At 40.9% G+C, this 23,654-nt stretch overlaps 1 protein-coding gene across 1 annotated transcript in view; it reads left to right on the forward strand.

Moving 5' to 3' along the window:
- Positions 1 to 639: 639 nt before the first annotated feature.
- ANKRD31 (ankyrin repeat domain 31) overlaps positions 640 to 23,654 on the forward strand; it is a 259,980-nt gene continuing 236,965 nt past the window's right edge. The window contains 2 exon segments of the mRNA XM_066237559.1: positions 640 to 743; positions 11,037 to 11,110. Coding sequence (XP_066093656.1) covers positions 640 to 743; positions 11,037 to 11,110 — 178 coding nt within the window.

Below are 23,654 nucleotides of genomic sequence, written 5' to 3' on the forward strand. Positions count from 1 at the left end.
CTCTGTGGCCCCTGCCTCAGGTGCTAGAATGGCTCTGGTTGCGACAGAGCGGCGCCCCAAGATAGGCAGAGCATCGCCCCCTGGTGGCGTCCGGGTGGATCCTGGTCGGGCGCAAGCGGGAGTCTGTCTGACTGCCTCCCCGTTTCCAACTTCAGAAAAAAAAAAAGGATTAAGGAGAAAAGCAGTATTTGGTGGACTGCAAAAACACTTTTGGGTCTAAGGTAGCATTCTGGCTTCAGAAGCTTGGTCTGAGAGCAGATTCTGGGTCTTGGGAGCACGGGCGCTGCAGGTGCCTGTTCCCCGCTTTCCGGATCTGCTGGCCCCACACATCCCAAAGCTGTGTCCAAAACAGTCTGGAAGGCTGAGGCAGAAGGCGTGCGTGCGCATGCGCACTTGGCCAGTTCCGGCCGCGGGTGTGGTGTGGGCGGGATGGCGCCGGGCTTTCCCTGCGGGCAGCGTGAGGCGAGACCGCTCGGTGGCCCGCTTGTCCTATAGGAGAACCCTCGTGGTTCTTTCTACTCCCTCAGCTCGACCTTTATCACAAATTTTAACTCATTGATCCCTGCGCTCAGCTGGAAGGAGACAGAGAGGGAGGCTTAAAGAAAAAACAACAACAAACACTCCGAGTGTGAGGCAAAGATGGAGGAAGGCGCTCAGGCCCCAGACTGGGACAGCGACGAAACAGTGATAGAGGGATCAGTGACGGAGAGTGACCTGGAAGAAGAGGATCTGCCCTGGAGAAGGTGACCACCATTAGCGCGGGGTGCTGGAGAAAGACCGCCATGAGGCCTGGTCACAGGGGCCCGTGGCCCTCTGAGATAGGAGGAGAAATGGTTACCAGTCACACCAGGCCTGTGAGGCAGCCAGGCCTGAGCTAACAACTTGTAAATAAACAAGGCCACAACCCCTCAACTTAGGACAGAATGAGCTTTATAGTAGCTGGCTTGAGGTCATTAAAAAAAAAAAAAAAAAAAAAAAAAGAATCCTTGACTCTGCCTGGGGACGGAAGTCGTTTAACGGCCTTAGGTCTAAACAACTCAAATGAATTTTGCTTCAACAGTGTCTAGCTCAGATCTTGGGATGGCTAATGTAATTCTCTCAGGAAAGGAATGTGTGATGGGGAAACTGGTTACTACCAAACTGGAAATGGACACTTTTATAAGAATTAAAGAAGTCAGTAGTTTAGTTCATCAAAACCTCGAAGATGTTTAGTTTTCAGTGCTAGGTTCAGAGAGAAAATAGACCAGGTGAGTCCACTGCCTTTGAGAAACCTTCAGGCTGGGGAAGACCCATAGAAAGATAACTTAAATGTCTTGTGGGGAGTGCAGGGATGGAAGTGTGCCCTGGCTGGTTTTGCAGCACAGAGGTTCTTTTATCTCAGCCTCGGTGGGGGTCAGAGTTTGTTAGGGTTAACTTCTGATAGAGGCTTGAAGATGGGTCAGGAATTAGCCAGGTGAAGCATTGTAGGCCAAGGAAATTACACAGGTGAAGGTGTAGCTGTGGGATGTAGCGTTGTGTTATGGCTGGAATGCAGAGTGAAGTCTTACTGAAGTGCTAAGTGGTGAGGTGGGCAGTGATGAAAGGTGAGCCTAGAGAGGAAAGTAGGGTGTGATCTTAAAGGCCCCATGTATCCTGTGTATGTGCTTGCGAGCTGTTAAATGGAGGAGCAGCATATTCAGATATTTGTTCACAGCATGCCCTAAACTAGGGCTTTCAAGTTTTAATAACCTTATAAGTCACTATGGAATCCTGTTAAAATGTGGATTCCAATTCAGAGAACCAATGAGTTTGTGGGTGGGGTCTGAGATTCTGCATTTCTAACAAGCTTCCAGGGTAAAATTAGTACTTACTGCAGGGGGTCCTTGAGTTACAATACAGTTTCTTTCCTATGACAGTGATGTAACCTGATGTAACCTGAATTTTAGTGTAAGTCAAAACACACCTTAGCTTAAGTTACTTACCTATTCTAACAGTTGTAAAATTGTAATGTAGAGCATAAAAACACAACTGAGCCACAGATAAAGAACATGAATATATTGTACTGTATACTGTACTGCAGTAACATAAAAAATGACAAAAAATGAGTGTAATAAAATTCCTTACCTTTATTTCTGTGCTTGGCTTGCACACTGGAAGGGGCATTGCAAGGTGGGAGAGAGTGACTTACCGAGAGGAGCAAGCTGGAGAGGCAGGAGAACCTACAGAAGGTAATGGAGCTACTGGGTCAGGTGAATCAGGATTGCCTAAAGAACATGCAGGGGACACTAGAGATGATTCTACCTGTACTTCAGGTGTTTCATCTTCAGAAGCAGCTGATGTAGAGGGTATAGGGTCTGTTGCAGGTCTCTGTACCTGCTTAAGGAATTGTTCCAGGCTAGTCTAAAGGTTGATGACTTCTCTTCCAAAATCTGCCTATAGCATTGGAAGACATCCATAACAGCTCTGTAAACCTTACTGAGTCTCCTTGCTGTATGATGCTAATGGCATAAGTCGAGACACTCATGTATTACTTTTTAAAGGTTTTATGGGAGTGAACATCATAGACTTGAAATGTCATATGTTAAGACTTTCATAACCCGAGGGCTCCCTGGACCACATACTGTGGTGGGCCCCAACTCCGGGCTGCAGACTGGTACCGGTCTGTAGAGAAAGAATAAATAACTTACATTATTTCCGTTTTATTTATATTTGTCTGAATGATGTTTTATTTTTAAAAAATGACCAGATTCTCTCTGTTACATCAGTTGATAAGACTTACTCTTTTTTTTTTTTGTATTTTTCTGAAGCTGGAAACGGGGAGAGACAGTCAGACAGACTCCCACATGCGCCCGACCGGGATCCACCCGGCACGCCCACCAGGGGCAACGCTCTGCCCACCAGGGGGCGATGCTCTGCCCCTCCGGGGCGTCGCTCTGTTGTGACCAGAGCCACTCTAGTGCCTGGGGCAGAGGCCAAGGAGCCATCCCCAGCGCCCGGGCCATCTTTGCTCCAATGGAGCCTTGGCTGCGGGAGGGGAAGAGAGAGACAGAGAGGAAGGAGGGGGGGGTGGAGAAGCAAATGGGCGCTTCTCCTATGTGCCCTGGCCGGGAATCGAACCCGGGTCCCCCATATGCCAGGCCGACGCTCTACCGCTGAGCCAACCGGCCAGGGCCAAGACTCACTCTTGACACTTGTCTTGGTCACGTGATACATTTATCTGTTCCACCCTAAAGGTCGATCCGTGAAAATATTTTCTGACATTAAACCAGTCTGTGGCCCAAAAAAGGCTGGAGACCACTGACGTATTGCAAAGCAAGGCTGCAGAGGTTAGCTCAAAGTAGTAACAGACTGGGATGATGAGATCTCAACTAAGAAGAAACAGTGGGAATAGAGCAAAAAGAGCAAACTTGAGAAATGTTAAGAGTAAATTTGGTAGGAAATATAGATATGAAGGATGTTACACAGGTTTCTGGCTTATCTGTGTATACACACACAGTACTATTTGCTCTTGTTGATATTGAGGGACCATTTTGACTAATACATGGAATCTTTTAACCACTGCACTCAAGATCCAGAACTGTTCCATCACTCCAAAAAACTCTCTTGTTGTGCCCCTTTGTGGTCATGCCCCCCCACATCCAATTTAAATCATTATTCCTGTATATGTAATATATCACCTTTTTGTCTTTCTGCTTTCTTCTTTCCCCTACTATCTTTGGTTGTTAGCAGTTTGATTATGAAGTATCTGGGCATGATTTTCTTTGTGTTTTCCTGTTTGGGTTTCACTGATCTTGAATCTGTAAATTTATGTCTTTCACCAAACTTGGGAACTTCTGTTTTATGATTTCTTATTTTTGAAAATATTTTATTTATTGATTTTTAGAGAAGGAGAAAGAGAGAAGGGGGAGCATCTGTCATCAGTTTTACTTTATCCTTTTTCATCTCCTATTTGTTGTTGAATCCATTCAGTGAGTTTTAAATTTCTGATATTATAATTCTCTTCTAAAATTTCTATCTCATTCTCTTTTATCATTTTTATTTTTCTGCTGAGAATGTCAATATTTTCATTCATTTGACAAGTATTCACCTTATTTCATAAACAATTCTAGTAATAGCTGTTTAAAGTCTTTGTCTTGGAAGTTACAATATTTGGGTCATGGCAGGGGGGGATTAGTCAGATTTTCCTGTTATTCAGAAGTTGAGAAATTCTGGAATATATCCTGTATATTTGTAAAACTACGATCTTGACTCTTAGTCCTGTTAAAATCCTAGAGGGTTTTGATTTATTTTTATTTTTATTTTTTTTCATTTTTTTGTATTTTTCTGAAGTTGGAAATGGGAGGCAGCCAGACAGACTCCCGCATGTGCCCGACCGGGATCCACCCGGTATGCCCACCAGGGAGCGATGCTCCACCCATCTGGAGCATCGCTCTATTGCAACCAAAGCCTTTCTAGCGCCTGAGGCAGAGGCCATGCAGCCATCTTCAGTGCCCGGACCAACTTTGCTTCACTGGAGCCTTGGCTGCGGGAGGGGAAGAGAGAGACAGAGAGGAAGGAGAGGGGGAGGGGTGGAGAAGCAGATGGGCACTTCTTCTGTGTGCCCTGGCTGGGAATTGAACTCGGGATTCCTGCATACCAGGCCGACACTCTACCACTGAGCCAACTGTCCAGGGCTGGTTTTGATTCTTTTTAAAGTAAAAGAGGCAGGGAGGCAGACAGACAGACTCCTGCATGCACCCCATTAGGATCCATCTGGCAAGCCCCCTACTGGGCGATGCTCTGCCCATCTGGGGCCGCTGCTCCATTGCTCAGCAACTGAGCTATTTTAGTGCTGGAGGCAAGCCATGGAGCCATCCTCAGTGCCTGGGACCAAGTTGTTCGAACCATTTAAGCCATAGCTGTGGAAGGGAAGGGAGATAGAGGAGGGGCTAAGGGGGGAGGGGTGGAGAAGCAGATGGTTGCTTCTCCTGTGTGCCCTGACTGGTAATTGGACCCAGGACTTCCATACCCCGGGATGACACTCTACCTCTGAGCTAACTGGCCAGGGCTAGAGAGTTTTGACTTTTCTTTTGAGAGGCAGTCCATCTGATTAGGTTCCGACTGCACATTCTGTTTTGCCTTCTGAGGGTGGTGGTTATGTCAGTCCAATTTGCAGAGCCTTTAGTATGCTGATTGATTCTGTCTTGACTTACGTATCACTCGGGTTAATCTGGAACTTGGACAGTAATTATTATCATAATTCAGTTCTGTAAGTCTTTGTTATGCTTCCTTGAATCTGCTCTGCAAATAGACAGCTCAGGGTTGAGCCTGGGACTTAATGTTGGATCATATACAGAATTAGGTGATTTCCCTTTCCTGTTCTCTTTTCTCCAGAATTATCTTGCACCATTCCTTCCCTCTACCCACATGCTGGTTCATATGACCAGGAAGGCAGATTTCTCTGAGAATGTTAGCCTTCTCACTATAGAGCCGGTCCCTGCAACTTGGGGCCACCCTCAGGGCAAAGAGTTGAGAGAGAGAAGAAATAAAAGAGATTCTCTCCATATTTTTCAGTATGTGATTCCTTTAGGTAGAGAGGCAGATTTTTCTCTTGGATTTTAAGTGCCCAACCTGCCACAGTTGGTAGCAGTACAGCTCTAAGGCTTAAAAAAGAAACGAATAACGAAAACCCAGGAAATCTGCACATACCTTCTGACTTTCTGGGGTTCTCTTGCCTAGTCTTTCAAATAGAGATAGAAAGTTTCTTCTGGAGTTTTTCTCTGTGTACCACTGTGCAGTATCAGGATTAGGCCTTGGATTAAAGCTGGAGAAAAAAACACACACACATACACACAATCAAAATTGAAACTCACGACATGGTTGATATTTACATTTTGACTTTAGTTCCCAATCTCCTTGTTATTCTTTACTGGTTAGTTTCTCAGGTAGCTTTTTAAAAAATATTCTACCAGTTTCTAGTTTTAATGAGTGGAGGAATAGGCTACATAGATAGCTTACTTTATATTGACTGGCCAATCTTTTGGTTTTTCCTTCTGATTTATTTTAAAATGCTTCTTTTCAATGCCATAGAAACATCATCCTTTCAGACCACATAGCCCGAGGTTAAAAATTAGTATTTTTATTGGAGCTAAATAGCATTGTTTATTACCTCTTGTTTTTCCTTCTTCATCTTCTTTACTTACTTGTAGGCAGCGCATTCTGGTTGTTTTTTATGTACAAGCTCCCAACTTTGATGGGAATGAGGAACACATCTGGTAGAACAGAGATCCTCAACAGTCAAACATGATACAATTTCGCATCACTAAATAGTCCTTAAATGTTATAGATAGCCAAGGTCATTTTTTGAGACCTGAGAAAGGGTTTAGCAACCTTTGGAACTAGAAAAGTCAAGGCTTTCAAAGAATCAGCATGACTGTGGTAGGTGTTGACTGTTGTGTCTGAAAAAGCACTCTTTGAGAGCCTGGACTTGGTCCAAGCCCTCCCTTTGGAAAGTGTCCTAAAATGCATTCAGTCCTCATTAGGTGTTGCTACTAATCTGTAAATATTCTGGGTGCTGACTAATAATGTTTTGTTTACTTGTGATATGTTTTTTAAGAGGCAGGATTCATTTTTTTCTTATTTGTGCCATAGCAAACCCTTTTTCAATCCATTTTTTTCTGTCTCAGACTCTGGTCATGTTAACTGCTCAATAACATTAAGGAATATTTCTCAAATCCTAGTCAATCCTTTTAAACAGAACCACTTTCAAAAACAGTTTGCTGTTACATGGATTTGTGTATATGTTCAGGTCAAATCATGTCCCCTGAATGTGATAATTCATATAGTAGAGGCTAATTCAACATAATTATTCCAAGATGGGTGTTAATTTTGTCCCTCAAGACAGACCAACATTCATGATGAGAAGTGTCTAGATAAAATATACCTGTTACAAAGGATACGCTTGGGAAAGGGAGGAACAGAAAGCAAAGTACAAGGAGACAAGGAATTAATCACATTAAATTAGCTAAAGATAGCAACATTTTTGGTCAGGATATATGTCAAAATAGTAGCCACTATTAGAGTGGCTTAAAGCAGAATGGTGCCAAGTACTATTTCTTTTAGAACTGTTACACTGAAAAGACATTTTTAATTAGGTTTTTTAAAATTAAAGCCTTGACGTGACAGTAAGACTCTGTACTATCAAAATTGAAACACCTACTGTCATGAAAAATTTCATTGTATTTTTAATAAAGCAATGAAAATTGTTTCAAATTTTAAATCAGATTTTGTCTGATAATTTTCCTTTTTGACCCTAACATCTAATTTTCCCCTCCCCTTTTATAGTTAGTACTTTCTAGTATCCTTTATAATATTTCAGTTACATTTTATTGAAACACTATCTCCATAATGAGGTAATCAATGACTTTTGCAGTGTTAGTTATTGATAGTAGTTTAAGAATCCACTAGGAGCCTGACCAGGCGGTGGTACAGTGGATGAAGCGTTGGACTGGGATGCCGAGGACCCAGGTTTGAGACCCCGAGGTCACCAGCTTGAACGCGGGCTTATTTGGCTTGAGCAAAAAGCTCACCAGCTTGGACCCAAGGTTGCTGGCTCCAGCAAGGGGTTACTCGGTCTGCTGAAGGCCTGCAGTCAAGGCACAGATGAGAAAGCAATCAATGAACAACTAAGATGTTGCAACAAAAAACTGGTGATCGATGCTTCTCATCTCTCTCTGTTCCTGTCTGTCTCTCCCTATCTATCCCTCTCTCTCACTCTCTCTCTGTCCCTGTTTAAAAAAAAAAAAAAATCCACTAGGAAATTAATGTTCTCTTTTTAGTTTACTGACTGAACATACATAGATAAGTTTTATGGGCCCACTCTTTTCATTTTTCTTTTAGGATTAAAAATGCCAACCTCTATTTTAAGAAAATCATAAAAAAGCCAAAGATTTATGTATAAGGAAATTATCTCATTTATTTGCAATAATGAAAAAAATAAACTAAATGGTTTAGAATTATATAATGCTTAAATAAATTATGTTATATCCTTATGGTGGAGTATTATAAATATTTAATGGTTTTAGGAAAATTTTAGTGACATTGAAGATGCTTAAATATAAGTTAAGTGGAAAATGTAGTTTCTAGATTGATCCAAACTTGGTAAAAGAATTCCTGGTTCCGCACACATAAGCCTCCATAGAAAGAAAGCCAAAAGGGAGTATATCAAATTCTACTTTATTAATAAAGGTATATATTACAGGAGATTTATCAATTTTTATAGATGTTTCCTTTTATTGTCTGTGTTTTCTACAGTTTTTTTGAGTAAGTAATATATTTTATTTTTAAAAAATATTTTTTTAAATTGAATTTTTTGGGGTGAAGACAGATATAGTAGTGGGTTGGCCAGGTACCATATGATACACACTTAAACATATCAAAGAAGTAGAAACTTAGTCTGAAACAGGAAGAGGTATTCCCACACGAGGTAATAGGTGCAGCACAGTGGGGAATGACTCTTTTGGGAACATGTTAAGTGACATGCAATCAGAAAATTAAAAATGTGGGAAACTACAGTTCTTCAACAAATAAGTTGCAAAGAGGTGGGGAGGTTGGAGCTAACTTATAGATTTAAAAAGAGACTTAAGAGACATAGCAACTGAATTTGTGTGTTCTGTGTTTGGATACTAGTTTAAACAAGACAAGTGTAAAAAGAGACGGGGGAATGTGACTACAATCTGTTTACTAGTTTTTCATTGCTGTTTAACATCTTACTCCAAAAGTTAGCATCTTAAAACAATGACATTTACAGAATTATCTTGTAGTTTCTGTGGGTTAGGAATCCAGGAGTTGCTTAACTAGGTCGTCATGCTCAGGGACTCCCAAGGCTGCATTCATCTCAAGGCTTCATGAGAAGGATCCACTTCCTACATGATGGTTTTACAAATCAATTTCTTTCTGGTCTTAGTTTATCTCTGCCTGTTGAGTGAAGGCCTCCCTTACCTTCTTGCCACTTAGGCTTCTCCACAGGACATTTCACAACATGGTGAGCTGAATTCCATGAGAGGGAAGAAGCAAGAAAATAAGAGAGGGAGAGCAAGATGAAACTTGTAACCTAATTTCAGAAGTAAGATCCCAACATATTGATAGTGGTATAATAAGTAAGAATTTTAACAAGTTTCCATAGAGTAAATATATAGTTAAGGTTTCATTTTTTTTATGGCTGAGTAATAATCTGTTATATATATGTACTAAAACTTTTTATCCACTTGTCTATTGATAGACACTGGGATTGCTTCCATATCTTGGCTATTGTAAATAACACTGCAGTGAACATAAGGGTGTATATGTTCTTTCAAGTTAATGTTTTGAGTTTCTTCAAATAAATCCCCAGAAATAGAATTACAGGGTTATAAGGCAGTTCCATTTGTAAATTTTTGAGGTGACTTTATACTGTTTTCCACAGTGGCTGCACCAATCTTTATTCCCACGAACAGTTCATGAGGGCTTCCTTTCCTCCACATCCTTGCCAACATATAATTTGTAGATTTTTATTGCTAATAATCATTTTGACAGGTGTAAGGTGATATTTTATTGTGATTTTAATTTTCATTTCTCTGAGAATTAGTGTTGTTGAGCATATTTTCATATGTCTGTTGGCCATTTTTATGTTCTCTTTTGAGAAGTGTCTATTCAGATCCTCTTCCCATTTTTTAAATTGGATTGTTTTGTTGTAAAGTAACCAGCGAGTCCCACAAAGACACCAAAGTTACAGAAAAAATGTTAGAAGGAGCTTTATTAATATGGCGGTGCGTAGGGCATAATCCCAAATTATGTAGCCATGTACACAGTTCTGAGGCTGCTTTTAAAGACAAAATTACATACTGGTTGGGGGGCAAACAAGGGGGAGCACAGTACAAAAGTCTTAACACAGTAGTGATAAATGTTTTACATGCCTGGTAAAGACATTCCTAAACATTCTAGGATTTACAACCTATCCCTGTCACCACAATAGAGGGAAATGTTTAATTTAGGATAAGGAGAGAAGCTAAATGAAGTTACTTTTGCTAAGAACGTTGGGGTTAGCATATTAGGAAGTCTAAAGCTAGTTCCTGCTTGCTTAGTTTACAAGTTTTGCACATAGAAATTTAAAATGATGATTATTAGAAAGCATATAAAATGTTACAGACTACAGGTTATTCATGCAAGGGAGGGGGGCTTGTGAACCCTTTGTCTAGAGGTATAGGTCACTCTTATCACTCCAGGATGGGAGGGTGAGTCAGGATTAGTGTAGGAATTTTTAATTAGGGTACGTAAACATTGTCTCCCAAAGGCTTTTAAGAAAAGAGAAGAGGAAGAGGTTTTCATATAGGTTCTATCTTCTTTGCTCTGTCTAGCAGGTGTTGCCAGTCTTTCCAGAGAACTATAAGAAGTAGTTAAATTATGACTAGCTGACTCAGTTGCTCCTGAAATCTCTTCTCATTTTTTTTCTACCTCAGAAAGAAGGGGTAAGAGGACCTGACTCTTCCTTTTCTAAAATACTAATGTTAACAGTTTTGCAGTTCCTTGGCACCTTATCACAGTTTGTTGCAACAGCATGAATGGACCTAGAGGGTTTTAAGCTCCATAAAATAGTTCAGCAAGAAAAAGACAAATACCATCTAATTTCACTTATAATTGGAATCTTAAAAACAAACTAAACAAACAACATTGAAATAGACTCATAGACACAGAGAGCAGATTGGTAGTTGCCTAAGGGGAGGGGTGTTGGAGGACTAGGTTAAAAAGTGAAGGGGTTAAAAAGTACAAATTGGTAGTTATAGTATAGTCATGGGTATGTAAAGTGAAGCATAGAGAATATAGTCAGTAATATTGCAGTAACTATGTATGGTGCCAAGTGGGCACTGCAAATACAGAGGGGAACACTTTCTAAAGTATACAACTGTATAACCACTAAGCTGTTCAGCTGAAACCAATACAAACTAAAATTGACAGTAAACTGTAAAATAAATGACAGTTAAATTGTTAGTCTTTGTATAAGAAACATGATAACAGTCTACCTTCTTTTTGGTATTTGAAAGGTTGGTGTTTGATCAAGACACATCTCTTAGATCTGAGTTCGGTTTCCATCCTGATATAAGTGGAACATGCAAAGGTGAGAAATAATTCTTTTCACTAAGTACTCCTTCTTTTTCCCCAGGTGTTACATTAATATATCCTTATATATTTACTCTTGTTCTGTTTTTTGGGTTTTTTTTTGCATTTTTCTTAAGTGAGAAGCGCAGAAGCAGAGAAAGATTCCCACATGTGCCCAACTGGGATCCACCCACATGCCCACTACAGGGCGATGTTCTGCCCATTTGGAGTGTTGTTCCATTGCAACCAGAGCCATTCTAGTGCCTGTGACAGAGGCCATGGAACCATCCTCAGCTCCTGGGCCAATTTTGCTCCAGTGGAGTCTTGGCTGTGGGAAGGGAAGAGAAAGATAGAGAGAAAAGAGAGGGGGAAGGGTGGAGAAGCAGATGGGTGCTTCTCCTGTGTGCCCTGGCCAGGAATCAATCGCAGGACTTCCACATGCCAGGCTGACACTCTACCACTGAGCCATGCGGCCAGGGCCTAGTCTTGTTCTTTAACTTTCCACAGAGTTAGTTTCTTTTAGTCATCAGTAATAGACCATAAGGTCTGTTAAGGTCTAATAATATTAGGACAGCAATTGGGGGATCGTAACTTGGGAAGATGGTTACAACTCCTAGAGAGAGCTACAGAGTAATGGAAGTGGTACTCAGCTAGTTGATCTCCCCACATCCCCCCCAAATCTTCAGCTTAATCCTAGGATATGCCTATTTATGAAAGTAAATAGTATTTGTTAATAACTACTCTGATTCTTTCAGACAAAAGTTACACATAACCTTGGTATATTTATTTATTTATTTATTTTTATTTTATTCTATTATTTTTATTGAGGTATAATTGACATATAACATATTTAGGTGTGCAAAGTAATGATTAAGTATTTTTATATATTATGAAATGATCACTAAGTCTAATTAGCATAGCCTATTATATTAGTCTATATAACATAGTCACACAGTAAGTCTAGGTATATGTTCTTTTTATTGATTTTTAGGGAGAAGAAAGGAGAGAAAGAGAAACATCAATTTGTAGTTCCACTTATTTTTGCATTCATTGGTTGATTCTTACATGTATTCTGACTGCTGTCTAACCCACTAACTTGATGTATCAGGATGACACTCTAACCAACTGAGATACCTCACTAGTGCTATTGTATATCTATATTTATAAAGTGCCTTTCATCAGCCCCTGGTCAGTTGGCTCAGTGGTAGAGCATCTGTCTGGTGTGTGAAAGTCCTGGGTTTGATTTTTGGCCAGGCACACAGAGAAGCGCCCATCTGCTTCTCCACCCCTTCCCCTCTCTTTTCTCTCTATCTTTCACTTCCCCTCCCATAGCCAAGGCTCCTTTGAAGCAAAATTGGCCCAGAAGGTGAGGGTGGCTCCACGGCCTCTGCTGCAGGTGCTAGAATGGCTCTGGTTGCAAAGGAGCAGTGCCCCAGATGTGCACAGCATTGCCCCCTAGTGGACTTCCCAGATGGATCCCGGTTGGGCGCATGCGGCAGTCTGTCTCTGCCTTCCAGCTTCTCACTTCAGAAAAAAAAAAAAAGCACCTTTCACCTACCAATGCACCATACTGCCTGAATCCACTTCTTGATCAATTTAAATGCATCTAGAAAAGTCTATCACTAATTGTTACTGTTCAAAAAGACCAATTCCACGGTAGCTGTTTAAATGGTAGGTTATTTTTTAAAATTATTTTTTACTGTGAACATTTTTCATTTTGAAGGATGTCTGAAAATAGGTATACAATAAAAGAAAATTTCCTAAACACCATGAAGAATTGTGTGGTATAGTTGACAGAGTTTTTTTCAGTGTATGTCACCTCACCTGATACCCTAATGCCAAGTTAAAGTTTTGTTTTGAAGTGGTTTATCTTCCTTGTAATTGGAAATAACAATGTGTAATATTGGTCTCCAGAATGTATACTTTGATGTATAAAATACTAGTATGAAAAAGTTGGAGGTTTGTTTTAATATTCTAGCCAAGTCTTTTTTCTTTCTTTTTTCAAATGGATAGACCTTTATTAATTTTGCTAATTATTAAAATATAAAATATTTTTAAAATACAAAATTATATTATGTAGAAAATGAAAGATCCTATCCCCTGTTCCTTCCTGTAATTTCTGCTCCAAGAATTGCCAGTATTTGTATATCCTTCTAGATTTTTGATATGATAAATATCTCTTTTCTTTTTTTTTTTTTTAAATAGCTGGAAACGGGGAGAGACAGTCAGACAGACTCCCGCATGTGCCCGACCGGGATTCACCCGGCATGCCCACCAGGAGCGACGCTCTGCCCACCAGGGGGCGATGCTCTGCCCCTCGGGGGCGTCGCTCTGCCACGACCAGAGCCACTCTAGCACCTGGGGCAGAGGCCAAGGAGCCATCCCAAGCGCCCGGGCCATCTTTGCTCCAATGGAGCCTTGGTTGGCTGCGGGAGGGGAAGAGAGAGACAAAGAGGAGGGGGGGGGTGGAGAAGCAAATGGGCGCTTTTCCTATGTGCCCTGGCCAGGAATTGAACCCGGGTCCCCCGCACGCCAGGCCGACGCTCTACTGCTGAGCCAACCGGCCAGGGCCAATATCTCTTTTCATAAATGATATTGTACTACATTGTATCTATCTTTCCTGGTTATATTGATCTACCTTAACCTTTTAAATTGCTACATACTGTTTTGTATGAGTGTACTCTTAATGAATTGATTATATATATATATATATATATTTTTTTTTTTTTTTTTTGTATTTTTCTGAATCTGGAAACGGGGAGAGACAGTCAGACAGACTCCCGCATGCGCCCAACCGGGATTCACCCGGCATGCCCACCAGGAGCGACGCTCTGCCCACCAGGGGGCGATGCTCTGCCCCTCCGGGGCGTCGCTCTGCCGCGACCAGAGCCACTCTAGCGCCTGGGGCAGAGGCCAAGGAGCCATCCCCAGCGCCCGGGCCATCTTTGCCACAATGGAGCCTTGGCTGCGGGAGGGGAAGAGAGAGACAGAGAGGAAGGAGGAGGGGGTGGAGAAGCAAATGGGCGCTTCTCCTATGTGCCCTGGCTGGGAATTGAACCCTGGTCCCCCGCACGCCAGGCCGACGCTCTCCCGCTGAGCCAACCAGCCAGGGCGAATTGATTATATTTTTGATGTCTCTCAGTACTGTTAACAAATATGAAAATACTTTTTAAAAAAAAATTTATTTAGACAATTAATTTTACAGGGTGACATTGATTAATACGGGTACATAAATTCAGAGAAAACATCTCCAGATCATTTTGACATTTGATTATGTTGTATATCGTCACCCAAAGTCAAATTGTCCTCCATCACCTCTTATTTGGTTTTCTTTATGTCCCTCCCCAACCCCACCCCATTCGTCTCCTTCCTTCCCCTCCCCCTGGTAACCACCGCACTCTTGTTCATGTCCCTGAGTATCAATTTTGTGTCCCAACTATGTATGGAATCATACAGTTCTTAGTTTTTTCTGATTTACTTATTTCACTCAGTATAATGTTATCAAGGTCCACCCATGTTGTTGTAAACAATCCGATGTCATCATTTCTTATGGCTGAGTAGTATTCCATAGTGTATATGTGCCACATCTTCTTTATTCAGTCATCTATTGAAGGGCTTTTGGTTGTGTCCATGTCTTGGCCACTGTGAACAATGCTGCAGTGAACGTGGGGCTGCATGTGTCTTTACGTACCAGTGTTTTTGAGTTTTGGGAGTATATACGTCATGTGGTAGTTCTATTCTTAATTTTTTGAGGAACACCATACTTTCTTTTATAATGGCTGTACTAGTTTACATTCCCACCAACAGTGAATGAGGGTTCGTTTTTCTCCACAGCCTCTCCAACACTTGTTATTACCTGTCTTGTTGATAATAGCTAATCTAACAGATGTGAGGTGGTATCTCATTGTAGTTTTGATTGCTAATGAAGATGAGCATCTTTTCATATATCTGTTGGCCATTTGTATTTCTTCCTGGGAGAAATATTTATTGGATTGTTTGCTTGTTTGTTGTTGAGTTTTGTGAGTTCTTTGTATATTTTGGATATTAGACCCTTATCTGAGCTGTTGTTTGAAAATATCATCTCCTATTTAATTGGCTGTTTGTTTTGTTGTCTGTTTCTTTTGCTGTGTAGAAACTTCTTAGTCTGATGTAGTCCCATTCATTTATCTTTGTCTTTACTTCCCTTGCCTTTGTAGTCAAATTCATAAAATGTTCTTTATGGCCAAGGCCCATGAGATTAGTACTAATGTTTTCTTCTATGTAATTTACTGTTTCAGGTCTTATATTTAGGTCTTTGATCCATTTGAATTAATTTTGGTACAAGGGGACAAACAGCAGTCGAGTTTCATTCTTTTGCATGTGGCTCTCCAGTTTTCCCAGCACCATTTATTTTCCTTTTTTTTTCTTTTTACAGAAAAGACAGAGAGAGAGTCAGAGAGAGGGATAGATAGGGACAGACAGACAGGAATGGAGAGAGATGAGAAGCATGGATCATCAGTTTTTCGTTGCAACACCTTAGTTGTTCATTGATTGCTTTCTCATATGTGCCTTGACTGTGGGGCTATAGCAGACTGAGTAACCCCTTACTCGAGCCAGCGAACTTGGGTCAAGGCTGGTGAGCTTTGCTCAAACCAGATGAGCCCACGCTCAGCTGGCGACCTTGGGGTCTCGAATCTAGGTCCTCAGCATCCCAGTCTGATGCTTTATCCCCTGTGCTACCGCCTGGCCAGGCCCAGCACCATTTATTGAAGAGGCTTTCTTTTCTTCATTGTGTGTTGTTGGCTCCCTTATCAAAGATTATTTGACCCTATAAATGTGGTTTTATTTCTGGGCTTTCTATTTTGTTCCATTTGGTCTGAGTTTCTATTTCTCTGCCAACACCATGCTGTTTTGATTATCATGCCTCTATAATATAATTTTGATGTCAGGTATTGTAATGCATCCAGCTTTGTTTTTTTTCCGTAAGATTATTTCAGCTATTTGGTTTTTTTTATGTCATTTTAAAATATTTTTTATTAATTTTAGTGGGGTGACATTGATAAATCAGGGTACATATGTTCAGAGAAAACATCTCCAGATTATTTTAACATTTGATTATGTTGCATACCCCTCACCTAAAGTCAAATTGTCTTTCATCACCTTCTATCTGGTTTTCTTTGTGCCCCTCCCCTCCCCACTTCAGCAGCTCCCCCCCACCATAACCACCACCCTCTTGTCCATTTCTCTGAGTCTCATTTTTATGTCCCATCTATGTATGGAATCATATAGTTCTTAGTTTTTACTGATTTACTTGTTTCACTCAGTATAATGTTATCAAGGTCCATCCATGTTATTGTAAATGATCCGATGTTATCATTTCTTATGGCTGAGTAGTATTCTATAGTATATATGTACCAAAGCTTTTTAATCCACTCATCCATTGACAGACACTTGGGCTGTTTCCAGATCTTCGCTATTGTGAACAATGTTGCCATAAACATGGGGGTGCATTTCTCCTTTTGGAACCGTGCTATGGTGTTTTTATGGTATATTCCTAAAAGTGGGATATCTGGGTCAAAAGGCAGTTCGATTTTTAATTTTTTGAGGAATCTCCATACTGTTTTCCACAGTGGCTGCACCAGTCTGCATTCCCACCAGCAGTGCAGGAGGGTTCCCTTTTCTCCACATCCTTGCCAGCACTTATTCTGTGTTGTTTTGTTCATGAGTGTCATTCTGACTGGTATGAGGTGATATCTCATTGTGGTTTTAATTTGCATTTCTCTAATGATTAGTGATGTTGAGCATTTTTTCCATCTCTCTATTGGCCATCTGTATATCCTCTTTGGAGAAGTGTCTATTCATTTATTTGCCCATTTCTGGATTGGATTGTTTGTCTTCCTGGTGTTGAGTTTTACAAGTTTTTTATAAATTTTGGTTAGTAACCCTTATCAGACGTATTGTCAAATATGTTCTCCCATTGTGTAGTTTGTCTTTTTATTCTGTTCTTATTTTCTTTAGCTGTGCAAAAGCTTTCTAGTTTGATATAGTCCCATTTGTTTATCCTGTCTTTTATTTCACTTGACTGTGCAGATACATCGGCAAATATATTGCTGCAAGAGATGTCAGAGAGCTTACTGCCTAAGTTTTCTTCTAAGAAGTTTATGGTTTCATGGCTTACATTTAAGTCTTTTATCCATTTTGAGTTTATTTTTGTGAATGGTGTAAGTTGGTGGTCTAGTTTCATTTTTTTACATGTAGTTGTTCAATTTTCCCAACAGCATTTATTAAAGAGGCTGTCTTTACTCCATTGTAACTCTTATCTCCTTTGTCAAATATCAGTTGTCCATAAAAGTGTGGGTTTATTTCTGGGTTCTCTGTTCTGTTCCATTGATCTATATACCTGTTCTTATGCCAGTACCAGGCTGTTTTGAGTACAATGGCCTTGTTAGTATAACTTAATATCGGAAAGTGTGATACCTCCACTTTATTCTTCCTTTTCAAGAGTGCTGAGGCTATTCATGTTCTTTGTTGGTTCATATAAATTTTTGTACTATGTGTTCTATATCTTTGAAGTATGTCGTTGGTATTTTAATTGGTATTGTATTGAATTTATAAATTGCTTTGGGTAATATAGACATTTTAATGATGTTTATTCTTCCTAACCATGAGCACGGTATATGCTTCTACTTGTTTGTATCGTCCTTGATTTCTTTTATCAATGTTTTATAATTTTCCAAGTACAAGTCTTTAATCTCCTTGGTTAAATTTACTCCTAGGTACTTTATTTTTTTGGTTGCAATAGTGAAAGGGATTGTTTCCTTAATTTCTCTTTCTGACAGTTCATTGTTGGTGTATAAAAATGCCTCTGATTTCTGAGTATGAGTTTTATATTCTGCCACTTTGCTGAATTTATTTATCAGGTTCAGTAGTTTTTTGACTGAGACTTTAGGGTTTTCTATATGCAATATCATATCATCTGCAAATAATGATAGTTTTGTTCTTCTTTTCCAATTTGGATGCCTTTTACTTCTTCTTCTTGTCTAATTGCTATGGCTAGGACTTCCAGGACTATGTTTCATAAGAGGGGTGAAAGGGGGCACTCTTGCCTTGTTCCTGATCTTAAGGGGATTATTTTTAATTTTTGCCCATTGAGTATGATGTTGGCTGTGGGTTTGTCATAGATGGCCTTTATCATGTTGAGGTATGTTCCCTGTATTTGCACTTTGCTGAGAGTTTTTTTTTTTTGTTTTTTTTTGTTTTGTTTTTTCATTTTTCTGAAGCTGGAAACAGGGAGAGACAGTCAGACAGACTCCCGCATGCGCCCGACCGGGATCCACCCGGCACGCCCACCATGGGGCGACGCTCTGCCCACCAGGGGGCGATGCTCTGCCCATCCTGGGCGTCGCCATGTTGCGACCAGAGCCACTCTAGCGCCTGAGGCAGAGGCCACAGAGCCATCCCCAGCGCCCGGGCCATCTTTGCTCCAATGGAGCCTTGGCTGCGGGAGGGGAAGAGAGAGACAGAGAGGAAAGCGCGGCGGAGGGGTGGAGAAGCAAATGGGCGCTGGTCGGGAATCGAACCCGGGTCCTCTGCATGCTAGGCCGACGCTCTACCGCTGAGCCAACTGGCCAGGGCTTGCTGAGAGTTTTGATCATGAATAGGTGCTGGATTTTATCAAATGCTTTTTCTGCATCTATTGAAATTATCATGTGGTTTTTCTCCTTCCTTTTGTTTATGTGATGAATCATATTGATTGATTTGCGAATATTGTACCAGCCTTGCCTTCCCAAAATAAATCCCACTTGATTATGGTGTATGATTTTTTTCATATATTGCTGGATCTGGTTTTCTAATACTTTGTTGAGGATTTTAGCATCTATATTCATCAGGGATATTGGCCTCTAATTTTCTTTCTTTGCGTTGTTTTTGCCTGGTTTTGGAATCAGAATTTCCTTGCCTCATAAAAGGAGTTTGGAAGTCTTCTTGCTCTTGAATTTTTTGAAATAGCTTGAGAAGGATAGGAGTTAGTTCTTCTTTGAATATTTGGTAGAATTCACTTGTGACGCCATCAGTCCTAGGACTTTTCTTTGTTGGGAGTTTTTGATAACTGTTTTGATCTCATTTGTTGTAATTGGTCTGTTTAGGTTTTCTGATTCTTCCAGATTGATTTTTTGAAGATTGTATGTTTCATGGAATTTGTCCATTTCATCTATTCAATAGGTTGTCTAGGTTTTTAGCATACAGTTCTTCATAGTGTTTTCTTAAATATTTTGTATTTCTGTTGTGTCAGTTGTAATTTCTTCACTTTCGTTTCTAATTTTATTTATTTTAGTCCTCTTTCTTATTTTTTGGTGAGTCTAGTTAAAGGTTCATCAATCTTGTTTACCTTCTCAAAGAACCAGCTCCTGGTTTCATTCATCCTCTGTATTGTTTCTCTAGCTTCTATGTCATTTATTTCTGCTCTGATCTTTATTATTTTCTTCCTTCTACTACATCTGGACTTTACTTGCTTTTTTTTTTCTAGTTCTTTTAGAGGCTGGGTTAAGTTGTTTATTTGAGCTTTTTCTAGCTTCTTAAAGTATGCCTGTAGTGCTATGAAGTTTCCTCTCAGTACTGCTTTTGCTGCATCCCATAAATTTTGAGTTTTTTTATGCTCATTATCATTCGTTTCTAGGAGTTTCTTTATTTCTTCTTTGATCTCATTGTTAATCCATTCGTTATTTAAACGACCTGCTGTTTAGTTTCCATGTGTTGGAGAATTTTTGAGTTTTTCTGTTGTAGTTGATTTCTACTTTCATGCCATTTTGATCAGAAAGAATGCTTGATACGATTTCAATCTTCTTAAGTTTATTGAGACCGCTTTTGTGCCCTAACGTGTGGTCTATCCTAGAGAATATACCATGAGCAGTTGAAATGAATGTATATTCTGCTGCTTTAGGCTGAAAGGTTCTGAAGATATCTATTAAATCAAGTTGATCTAGTGTGTCCTTTAAGTCTGCTGTTTCTTTGTTAATTTTCTTTCTTGAGGATCTATCCAGTGATGTTAGTGGGGTATTGAAATCCCCTACTATAATAGTATTGCTGTTGATCTCGCCCTTTATATCTATCAGAGTCTTTTTTTATATATTTAGGTGCTCCTATAATAGGTGCATAGATATTTATAACGGTTATATCTTCCTGTTGGATTGCTCCCTTTATCATTATGTAGTGGCCTTCTTTATTTCTTAATATAGCCTTTGTTTTAAACTCCATTTTGTCTGATCTAAGTATTGCTACCCCAGCATTTTTTTCATTTTCATTTGCATGAAATAATTTTTTTCATCCTTTTACCTTCCGTCTATGTGCATCTTTTGTTTTAAGGTGTATCTCTTTTAGACAGCATATGTATGGGTCTTGTTTTCTTATCCACGCAGCTACCCTGTGTCTTTTGATCAGATCATTTAATCCATTTACATTTAAGGTTATTATTTAGAAGTATTTTTTTATTGCCATTTTATTCTTTAAAGCTGTATTCCTCTTTTGCTATATTCTTTTCCCACTTTGATCTGTTTACCAGAGGCCCCTTAACATATCCTGCAGCATTGGTTTGGTTATAATGATTTCCTTTAGTTTTTTTTTTTTTTTTTTTTTCTGGGAAGCTTTTTATTTTTCCTTCAATTTTAAATGATAGCCTTGCTGGATAAAGTAGTCTTGGTTGTAGGCTCTTGTTCTGCATTACTTTGAATATTTCTTGCTATTCTTTCTGGCCTCAAATGTTTCTGTTGAGAATTCTGAATTCATCCTTATGGGGGCTTTTTTGTAGGTGATATCCTTTTTTTCTCTAGCAGCTTTTAATACTTTCTCTTTATCACTTAGTTTTAGTATTTTAATTATGATGTGTCTTGGTGTATATTTTTTTGGGTTTCTTTTTTTTTGTTTTTTTACAGAGACAGAGAGAGAGTCAGAGAGAGGGATAGATAGGGACAGACAGAGAAGTGCGGAGAGAGATGAGAAGCATCAATCATTAGTTTTTTGTTGCGACACCTTAGTTCATTGATTGCTTTCTCATATGTGCCTTTTGCGCGGGCCTTCAGCAGACCGAGTAACCCCTTGCTTGAGTCAGCGACCTTGGGTCCAAGCTGGTGAGCTTTTGTCAAACCAGATGAGCCCTCACTCAAGCTGACGACCTCAGGGTCTCTAACCCGGGTCTTCCCCATCCCAGTCCGATGCTCTATCCACTGCGCCACTACTTGGTCAAGCCTTGGGTTTCGCTTTAATGGATTTCTCTGTGCTTCTTGAACTTGTGAGACGTTTTCCTGCCTTAATTTAGGGAAGTTTTCAGCTATGATATGTTTGAACAAAGTCTCTATCTCATGTTCTTTCTGTTCTTCAGTAACCCCTATGGTGCGGATGTTATTTCTCTTCATGTTGTCACAGTGCTCTCTTAGATTTTCCTCAGACTTTTTGAGTCTCTCTTTTTTTTTCTGCTCTGCTTCTGTGCCTTCATTTATTTTCTCCTCTAACTCCTGATTCGATTCTCAGCTTCATCCATCCTGCTTTTAATTCCTTCCATTGTGTTCTTTATTTCTGATACTGTATTTGTCATTTCTGATTTTTTTTATTATTCCAATATCCTTTTTTTGTATTTGCTATCTATTTAGGTGTTCGTAATGACTATCTATTGTTGTTCTTAGATCTTTGAGCATCCTAACAATCGTTATTTTAAACTCTGCATCCGGTAATTTGGTTATATCTGACTCATTCAGGTCCTTTTCTGGGGATTTCTCTTGATTCATTTGTGTTGCATTTCTCTGACTTCCCATTTTGTTTGTTTAAAAGAAGGTTTTGGCCACTGGAGTTCCTTGGCTGTGGCTTCTGTGTTCCCTAGGTGTGGTCTGTCTGCTGGCCCGCCACCCCTTCTACTCTGCTGCCTGTTGTGTTCGGGTGTGGGGGTTGCCAGTGCCAGCCCACTGGGGCTGTTGCTCTGGTTTCTGCTTTTCCTTCATGGGAGTGGCTGTGATCACATGCTCGGGTGTACAAGTCTTGGTGACCTCGGCCTTTGCCCCACCCCCTTGGGTGGGGTGATGCCCTGCACCTGGCTGCAAGCCTTGGCCCTGAGGGCAGGGGTAAGCACCTTTGCTCAGCTGCAGGTCTCTGCCTGATTCCCGGCTTTTGCACAGCCCTTGCAGGAGGAGCCCGCTTGCAGGACGGCTGCAAGCCTTGGCTCCACCAGCCAGGTGGGGCTGCTTGCTCTTGCTCAGTTGTAGGGCTCTGCCTGTTCTGGGCTTTCACTTCACCCTCGCAGGAGGAGCTGGCTGGTAAGTCAGGCCTCAAGCTTTGGTTCCCGTGGTCCGGGCGAGGCTGAGCTTCTGTGCCCTTGCTCAAGGTCGGGTCTCTACCTTTTCCGGGGCTCCTGCCCTTCCCCCACAGGCTGGATTGCAGGCGGTCTACAGTTGGGCTTGACCACTTTTGCACGTCCCCTTCACCCCAGCCCGGCAAGACTGACCTCACACATGGGCCTCAGCTGTGGCCAGCCGGCTTCCACCCTTGCCGACAGAACTGCGCTTCCGCATCCCACCATTGCTCGCCCTTGGGCGAGCCCTCAGCCGTGTGAGTGGGGGTGCTGCAGTTCAGACCCTAACACTCAATACTGTAGTCCCAAAAGCTCCCTCCTTCTAAATGACTCTGCTCTAAGTACCGTGGGAGAGCTTGTTTGGCTGGTGTCCTGCTTCCCTCTGCTGGTATTGCTGTTTCCAGGGGAAGTATTCACTTCAGATTTGGGGAGTGACTCAGCCCAGGGGTTAGTGTGGCTGTCCCTAAAAGTGTTTCTCCCTGTGCCTCCTAGATTATACTCTCTTCCCACTGCTCCAGTCCTCTCCTCTCTCCCCATCCCCTGGAGCCCCGGGTGAGTGGTTGTGAGAGAGGTTTTCTGTGTGGTCCTTTTAAGAAGAATCCTGGGTCTGAGAAATCAGTCTCTCACAAACAGTATCCTGACTTGTTTCTAGCTAAATACTGTTCATATGCCTCTTCTAGGCTGTGCGGCTATAGGCTGGGGCTTTGTTCCTGGGGCTCAGGACCCTCCCCTCTCTGCTAAACTCACTTCCCGCCATGCAAGTCTCTCTGGGCTGTTTGCTCCAGGGAGCTGGACAGCCCTTTCCGCATTTCCGCTTTTCCTACCAGTCTCAGTGTGGCTTCTTCAGTGTTCCTTGGTTGAAGAGTCCTCTTAGTTTAGTCCAGAGTTGGTTTTTCCAGATGATGGTTCTTAAAATTAAGTTGTAATTCACTTTGGTTCTGGGAGGTGGAAGTTGATACGTCTGCCTACTCCATCACCATCTTGTCCGATCCCAACCCACTCATTTTTTAGAAGTGTGTTGTTTAATTTTCACATTTTTTGTGGGTTTGTTTACTTTTTTTTTTGCAGTTGAATTCTATTTTCAAAGCTTTATGGTTAGAGAATATGTTTCATTTAATTTCAGTCTTTCTGAATTTGTTGATGTTAGTTTTGTGGCCCAACATATGGTCAATTTTTGAGAATGTTCCATGTACAAAGGAGAAAAATGTATATTCTGGTGTTTGGGGATGAAATGCCCTGTAGATGTCTATCA

The sequence above is a fragment of the Saccopteryx bilineata genome, chromosome 6, assembly GCF_036850765.1.
Source record: "Saccopteryx bilineata isolate mSacBil1 chromosome 6, mSacBil1_pri_phased_curated, whole genome shotgun sequence".
In the NCBI taxonomy this organism is placed as follows: domain Eukaryota; kingdom Metazoa; phylum Chordata; class Mammalia; order Chiroptera; family Emballonuridae; genus Saccopteryx; species Saccopteryx bilineata.